This window comes from Neophocaena asiaeorientalis, unplaced genomic scaffold, assembly GCF_003031525.2.
Source record: "Neophocaena asiaeorientalis asiaeorientalis breed wild unplaced genomic scaffold, Neophocaena_asiaeorientalis_V1.1 scaffold40, whole genome shotgun sequence".
In the NCBI taxonomy this organism is placed as follows: domain Eukaryota; kingdom Metazoa; phylum Chordata; class Mammalia; order Artiodactyla; family Phocoenidae; genus Neophocaena; species Neophocaena asiaeorientalis.
Window position 1 is genome coordinate 12,744,947 of NW_020185335.1, and position 8,351 is coordinate 12,753,297.

General features: G+C 56.1%; 1 protein-coding gene across 3 annotated transcripts in view; it reads right to left on the minus strand.

Moving 5' to 3' along the window:
* Positions 1-404: 404 nt before the first annotated feature.
* The window catches only part of CLMB (calcimembrin), a 28,576-nt gene continuing 20,629 nt past the window's right edge, over positions 405-8,351 (minus strand). For 2 of the 3 annotated variants that reach the window (XM_024735696.1, XM_024735697.1), the window contains 2 exons: positions 4,215-4,349; positions 405-1,285 (listed from right to left, as the gene is read on the minus strand). In XM_024735696.1, coding sequence (XP_024591464.1) covers positions 1,227-1,285; positions 4,215-4,349 — 194 coding nt within the window. In that variant the 3' untranslated portion in view covers positions 405-1,226. Of the gene's footprint in view, positions 1,286-4,214; positions 4,934-8,351 lie in introns of those variants that run through there. The other variant, XM_024735695.1, reaches the window with a different exon arrangement.

Consider the following 8,351-nt stretch of genomic DNA (forward strand, 5'->3'; position numbering starts at 1 on the left):
GCCCATGCTCTACAACTACTGAGCCTGTGCTCTAGAGCCCGCGAGCCACAAGTACTGAGCCCGTGTGCCACAACTACTGAAGCCCGCGCGCCTAGAGCCCGTGCCCTACAACAAGAGAATCCACCGCAATGAGAAGCCCGTGCACCGCAACGAAGAGTAGCCCCTACTCGCCGCAACTAGAGAAAGCCCGTGTGCAGCAATGAAGACCCAAACGCAGCCAAAAATAAATAAATTTATATTAAAAAAAGAAAAGAGTATGGGGTCTGGGTTCAAATTCTTACTATCTGATGGCCTTGGGCAAGGGATCTAAGCCTCTAAGTTCCTCAAGTGCCCCATCTGTAAAATGGGGATAATAATAGTGTCTATGCCGGGAGACTGGATTATTATTCCCAGCCCGCCTCTCACTCCCTTTAATAGACATGTCCATCCCTTCCTGTGCCACGGGACCGCCCAGCTCACCCACGTGGGGTTTGGCCGTGTGACTTGCTTGGCCCACACGCCAAAGCTGCGAATGCTCTCGCACGGCCTGGCTTGTGCTCTGTGCGTCTGTCACGAGAACGCACTCCAGTAGCTGCTGGCCACAGAATGAGGCGGTACAGGACACTCTGCAAATCAAGAGGCCAAGACCATCCAAAGACCCATCACCAGCCGGACCAGCCCCTCCATGATAAGCGATTCTCTGGAGCCTACCTGTGTACCCGGGGGTGCACCACCTTCCCTGCCCGCCCAAGAAGCAGGGTCCACTGCTCGTTACACGGGATCTTTACTTACAGTACAGAAAAGAAATTATAAATCACTTTTTGGACTGTTTCAGTGTCTGTAAGACAACTTGTAAAAAATGAAGCCAGCCCTTTGCAAGAAGTCCTTATATGTGCAGACCTCCTGGGCACCCGTCTGCATGGCCCAGGCCGCTGGGAGTCTGTCTAGAAGAGAGCCTCTCCCTGGTACCCAGATGGCCATCACTGTGCCTCGGGGTCGGCAAGAATATGTAGGCATCAGAGGTCCGGTCCACTCAACGGGGCCTGGGAAATGTCGTTCTGGACGAGGGCAGGGCCGATTCCTCGCTCCTCTCGCCACGCCTCTGCTGGCCCAGTGCCGGAATCCCTCTGTCTTCCCAGCCAGCGTCCTCAGCACATCTGTCCCAGGCGCCCCGGGACGCGCCAAGCGAAGGGCAGCCAGGGAAGGATCCAGTGCAGGCAAATCCCCGACCCACGCGTGCCTTCTCCTCAGGCCTCAGGGTCTGCTTCTCCATCCTCCGGGCCCGACCCTGACTCCTCCAGCCAGACTAGGAGACAGAGGGGGGCGTCAACATCTGGATGGACCCCACCACCACAGCCAGGCCCCTTTCCCTGGCAGCTCCATGGCCGGTGCCTCTGGGCACCTTGCTTTGTACCAACGCCCCAGCTCCCTGTGCATACAGCACTGGTGTCAGCCGCTTCTGAGAGGGGACCCCAGTGATGCTGGGGCTCACCTGGGTCCCACAGGATTTCCCACCCATCCTCTGCCCACACCCAGCACCGAGCTCCCCCAGATCTCCGGCTGAGGTCCCTGGGATTGTACCCCTGGCCCCATCCTTGGCTTGGCCTCTTCTGAGTGCCCGTCTGGAGATGCCTTCAGGCCCGAGGCTGGGCGGGAGGTCCCCGCTTCTAGACGGGGAGTTGAGACCCACAGAGGGGTGACCTTCCCCCAATGAGCAGGGTAGTCTGGGCAGGGCAGGGTTCTCTCCAGTCCCTTGCTGTGGGGGGAGCCCCAGGTATCTGATCACCACTCAGAGCCCACAGCCCTGGAGGAAGTGCTGCCCTAAATATCGCTGGTGAGAAGACCAAGGACACAGGCCGCATGCGGGCTGTGAAGTCAGGCCCTTGACCTTCCTTGTCACGAATGCTCACGGCCTCTCTGAGGCACGGCTGTTCTCTGTGAGACAGGGGAGCCGAGGCCTCGTTCCCAAAATCACACGCTAATGCGTGGCAGAGCCGGGATCCAAATTCAGGGTTTTGTGCCTCCAAGGCCTGTGCCCTTTCTCCTACACCTCCCTCTCTACATGGGGAAAAGCAGAGGGTCAGGCCTGAGCTCTGCCACCAGACAGGACAGGAGGGGCCCCCTGTGCTGGTCCCTCGGCACTAATCCACCCTGGGACTCCGTGGGCTCTCAGGGCCTCTGGGCTCTCACCCCGCGGACCCTGAGGAGTAACCATGAGTCTCCCCGGCACTCACACTGGCCCTAGGAGCAGGGAAGGCGGTTATGATCCCATCTTACAGACGAGAACACTGAGGCACTGAGAGAGAAGGGAGCGTAGTGGCAGAGCCAAGGACCAGGGCCTCGGCTGCCCACACTCAGCTCTCTGATTAGACGCTGAAGCAGAAACCCAGCTCTTCTCCCACCCTGCTGTGTGCCCTTGGGTGAGTTGCTGTCCCTCTCTGAACCTCAGTTTCCCCAGCTATAAGCTAGAGATAAGGGCGGTACTCACAGCCCACAGGGTTGGAGCGAGAATTAAATAAGATTTGTGGAAAGCATTCAGCCCAGTGCCGGGCACTTGAAAAGGTGACACAGGACTGTGACCAATGGCTATCACTACTCTGCATGGCCCAGCTCCAGTAGCCACACGGGGCCTGGCCCGAGCCCGACGGCTTCTCCAGCTCATTCCCCCTGGCGGGCAAGCTGACATCCAAACTGAGAACTTCTGGAAAAGCCTCCCCAAGTCCCCCACTGACTCCCACCACTCCCACATCAGCCTTGAAGGCCCGTGTCCTCTGCAGGAGCCAGGCAGGGCTCGCGTCACGACCGTTGATTGGCTGAATGACGGTAGCCACCGAGACGGGGTCTAGCCTGGCAGCCCAGAGCGCAAGCTCCAGATCTCACGGCCTGGGTCTGAATCCCAACTCTGCCACGTACCAGCGGTACGGCGGGTGTCTCAACCTCTCTGAACGTCAGTTTACCCATCTACAGAATGGGGATGATGAAAACGGGACCTAACTCAGAGTTACTGTGAGACCTCAAGGAAAAATAATCATAATCAGTAAGTCCCCTACACACGAACCTTCAAGTTGCAAACTTTCAAAGATGCAAACGTGCGTTCGCACGTCCAATCATGTAAGTTAGTTCACGTGTCTGGCGTACATCGTCACGTGTGTGCGTCCTCTACAAGTGGTTGTGCGCTTGTGTACTTTACTGTACAGAACTGTCTAGAGTACAGCAGTACAGTATCCTTACTTCAAGCCCAGGATGTCCGGAAGCAAGTATAAAAAGCAGCGGTGATGTAGCTGGTACTGCCCTACCCAGACATCCCTGGACCGTCTTTTCAAGAGAGTAGCTAGACTCGAGTCCAGCAAGAAACCAGAACCTGTGCCGTCAACGTCAGGCACGAGTGAAACTGCAGCTGGCCCTCCGTCTCCTGTTGCTGACGGTCCTTGCCAGCCCCTGGCTGCCAGGTGTTGTGCTCTACTACTGTACTTTTCAAGGGACTGTACTGTAAGATTAAAAACGGTGTCTTTATTTTGTGTTTGTTTATGTATTATTTGTGAAAGGTATTATAAACCTATTACAGCACGGTACTATCTAGCCAACTGTGTTAGCTGGGTACCTAGGCTAGCTCTGCTGGACTTAAGAAGGCGCTCTCGGAATGGAACCCGTTCGTGTGTAGGGGACTGACCATATTATTTGCAACAGCAGCAATAAATGTGTTCATGAAAAATGTCCCACTGGCTCCCACAGTGTCCAGAAAGGGGCCGGGGGTGGGGACACAGCAGTTTGGGCGGCTCCCTCTCACCCTCTCTCTGGGAACGGTCCCATCCCTTCTCTCCTCCCTGCAGTGAGCTGCCACGGAAGGCGCGGAGAGCAGCCACAGCCTGGGCGCGGAGGAGTTTCCAAGCCTGTCCTGTCCAGCTGAACCGCGGCGGCCGGTAGGACGGAGGCCCAGTTCCCCAGCTGCAGGGGAAGGCGCCTCCATCCGTCACCTCCGTGGGCCCGCCCAGCCCCATCCATCACTCGCCCGGCTGCCGGCGGGGGCTGTCTAGCTCATTACTTAACGTGCCACACCTTGCCGAGGCTGGTGCCACGGCGACGGGCCCACGGTGGAGTGTACGCAGAGCCGAGTGTAAATTTTTAATAAACTGGGGGTGGGGGCAGACCCACAGCCCGGAAGGGGGCCCCCGCGAGCCGCGCCCAGCCAGGCCCCCCAGACCCCCTGGCTCAGCATGGTGGCAGGGTGGCCTCACCTGCCCTCCGGGAGTCCCTCGGCAGGATCACGCCCGTGGGCGTCGGCGGGGTGACGATGATGTTGGGTACATCCAGGTGCCTGTCGCTCAGGACGGGGGCCTCATCATGGCTGCTGCTGACACACATTTTTAAGCCTGAGAGGGCAGGCCGTGGAACACACACGTACACACACGACAGAGAGACAAGCATCAGTGGAGGCCGGGGACTGCCCACCACTCCTGCCGGCCGCCCTTCTCCAGCACAGTGTGTCCCCACGCCACGCGTGAGGAAACTGAGCCTCAGGACGGCGAAATGACCCGTCCGACCCTGCGCAACTTGGCGAGGGCGTGAATTTTCTTTGCTTTGTTCACTAATGTGACCTGGGTGTGTGACACGCAGTAGGTATTCAAAACACGGCTCTGAATGGATGAAACCAACCGGGCTTGAACCGGAACCCAGACCTGTCCGAATCATAGCCATGTATGAAGTGAGCTCTCCCACAAATTATTTTCTGAGAGAGTTTGTGTGAGATCAGTATTGTTTCTTCCTTAAGAGTGACTGAACTCACCGGAGAAGCTGTCTGGGCCTGGAATTTTCTTTGGGCAATTTGGTTTCTTTAATAGAGACGGGGCTATTCAGATTTTCTGTTTCCTCTTGCGTCCATTTGGCTACGTTGCATTAATCAAGGAATCTGTCTATTTCTTCTAAGTTGTTGAATTCCTTCTCTTCTCTCTCCCGGAAACTCAGCACAGGCAATCCAGCCCAGCCCAGTTTTCGTCTCCATCCTCTCCCCCTCTCACGCCCCTAGCTAGCCTCTCCGCCCCCCCTCACGCCCCTAGCTAGCCTCTCCGCCCCCTGGCTTACCCCTCGGCAGCCCACCCTCCAAACAGCAGCCAGAAACGGCAAACCTGATCATACCTCGCGGCTGCTCAGAATTCTCACCAGCTCTTGGCAACTAGCTACAGGCAGCATTTTTCCAAAAGTGTGTCCCCTGCAACACTGGCCTCCTCAGACTCCCTCAGGAAGGGGGTTCCATGATCAAATGAGTCTGCGAATCCCATCTACTCTGTCCTCTTGGAGAGTCCCATGCATGTTAGAGAATTAAAGGCTCTGAGAAGTCCTGCACTAAGGAAGCTGCTTTCACTGTGCTTCAACCCGGGCTTCCCGAACTTAAATAACCTTGATGTCTGTTTTTGGAGGGACACCTGTTACCATCTCACAAGACCATGAGTCATGAGGTACATTTTGGGAAATGCTGATCATAAATTAGAGTCAGCCTGTTAGCCCAGCCTTCAGCCTTCACGGTCTGGCCCAAACTCGTTTTGAAGCTTCATTCCCTGCCACCTGCCCACACGCCCCGAAATGCCCACAGTCCCCCAAATGCCCTGGGCTCCCCAGCCCTTTCGTGCCTTTGCACAGGCCGCCGCGCCTGCCTGGAGCGCTCCTCGTTGCTTTGGCAGGGTGGTGACCTCCTACTGATCCTGCAAAAGCCAGCACAGTAGGCTCTTCTGTGGGGGAAGATGTCCCGGGTATCTGACCCCGCTCCTTCAGTCTGAGGTCTTCCAGGGCTCATCTCACTGTATGGCAACGCCTAGTTCTGTCTCCTTTACTGTGCGCGTCTGGAGGACAGCCTCTACTCGCTCAGCCATGTGTCCCTTGAAGCTAGCATTCTGCCTGGGACAGAGCAAGTAGGGGTGCTTTCAATTTTAAATAAAAAACAACTTCAGGGGCTTCCCTGGCGGCGCAGTGGTTGAGAGTCCGCCTGCCGATGCAGGGGACACGGGTTCGAGCCCTGGTCTGGGAAGATCCCACATGCTGCGGAGCAACTGGGCCCGTGAGCCGTGGCCGCTGAGCCTGCGCGTCTGGAGCTTGTGCTCTGCAACGGGAGAGGCTGTGATAGTAAGAGGCCCGTGCACCGCGATGAAGAGTGGCCCCCGCTCGCCGCAACTAGAGAAAGCCCTCGGACAGAAACGAAGACCCGACACAGCCATAAATACATAAATAAAATTTTAAAAAAAAACAACAACTTCAGGCACTGCTGGACCGGGTAGTCACATCTTTGTCTCTATGTCCCATCACTGCGTTTTTTCTCCCCCCCAAACAGCCCCAGACTGGACTGCATCAGCTCAAGTATCTGAGCCCTTAGCCAACATCAGGAACCGAGCAGTGGGGTGGCCTTCCCTGACCCCCACTGGGACAGTGCTCCTTAAATGACCACTGTAGGGTTGGGGTGGTGGTTCTCAAGTATGTCCCCAACAGGTGGAGTCTAATTCCCCTCCTCTCCAGCACGGGATGGACTGAGGATGAATTCTAATGCCTAGAAAAAGAGGGAAGGGATGGCGTGTGACTTCAGGAGAGGTCATAAAAGACACTGCACTTCCTTCGTGCTCTCGCTCTGGGGAAGCCAGCCGCCACGTTGTAAGGATGCTCAAGCAGCCTGAGGAGAAGCCCAGGTGGTGAGCCAACAGCCGTGGGAGGGAGCCACTTAGGAAGTGAGTCCGCCAGCCCAGGCAAGCCTACAGACGAGACCACAGGCCCAGCCGACAGCTTGACTGTAACCTCACGAGACCCTCTGCGATGGAACCTCCAAGCTAAATCATCCCTGAATTCCCAACCCCCAGAAACTGTGAGATAATAAATATTTAAGCCACTAAGTTTGGGGGTGATTTGTTACGCAGCAGTAGGTAACTGATACAGTCAGCACAGCTTGCCTGTCCTTGAAACTCCATTCCTGTTTCCCCGCTAGGGAGCCCCTGTGGCCCCCTGAATCTAACAGGCTGGTTAGTTTTGTAGAAAGAGGCCACGTCCCCTGCATCAGACTACAAGCCCCTCAGGAGTACCCACCAAGGCCGCTGCCGACCTTCTTGAAAGTCTTAGTATGCTGTTTCTTCCTGCCATCTTACACAGAAGCCCAGAATGTAAAACACATAAAAAGAAGCCACTTGGAGGAAGCCCTCCTGTTATCACTGCACCAGTCAGCCTTTAAGGATCATTGGCCACGTGCCAGAAACTTCCTCCTTCAGTCTTCATGGCTACCCCGTGAGACGCAAACTCACAGACTGAGGACCAGAGAGGGTAAGAGCTTGCACAGCGGTGAACACCCAGTGCACAGGCAGGGGCAGGATCTGAACCCAAACTCCGGTCTGCCTGACTCCAAAGGCTTCTGCTTCTTGTAACCACGATCCTATAACAGAGCCAGGAAACGATCTGAAAGGTGCCTGAGAGTAAATACGTTTTACTCTGGGGGCTATGCAGTCTCCGTTGCAACTTCTCAGCTCCGCCACTGAGGGCAAACACAGCCACAGACGATATGTGAATGAGTGGGCGGGGCTGTGTGCCAATAAAGCTTTATTTACTCAAATAGGAGGAGCAGCCAGCTTTGGCGCAAGGGCTGTGGTTTGCCACTGCCAGCTCTATAACATCCAGGGGTCAGGGAGTTTGGATCAGGGACATGCCTGACGTCCTAACAGGCAACAAAGGAACCTCAAAAGCCCGAGGCTCGTTAATGCCAAAACCAAAACCCAAATCCCAGACCTGGCTGCCGCTGCTGCCAAGTGACAGGTGCTGGGCGTGAGGAAATGAACGGAATGAATGAATGGGAAGTACTTGCCCAGTGAGCTGGGGCCAAGAGGGTGTTCGGTCCCTGCTAGCTTCCTCGAGAATCATCCATAAAGTGCGTCTCGGGGAGCACCGGCCACAAAAGCAAGGTCTGACTATTATTATCTGTAACCGAAGGGAGTCTCCCTGCTCAGTCTCCAAGGCTCCTTCCTCGGCGAATATTCCAAAGTTCTAAAATAAAAGGCTAATGCAGAAAAACCACACTCCTCCCAGGGCCACCATTTGCATTTTAACATGTTCTGGGAGCTCGGTGACAAAGCCCACATTCTTTTTTTTTTTTTTGAGGTACGCGGCCTCTCACTGTTGTGGCCTCTCCCGTTGCGGAGCACAGGCTCCGGACGCGCAGGCTCAGCGGCCATGCGCGGCATGTGGGGCCTTCCCGGATGAACCCGCGTCCCCTGCATCGGCAGGCGGACTCTCAACCGCTGCGCCACCAGGGAAACCCCAAAACCCACATTTTTAATCAGGAAGCATCAGGTCGCTTGGTGGGCCCTGGAGAGATGCTGGAGGCTGAGAGGAGAGAGGGGAGGAGGGAGGGG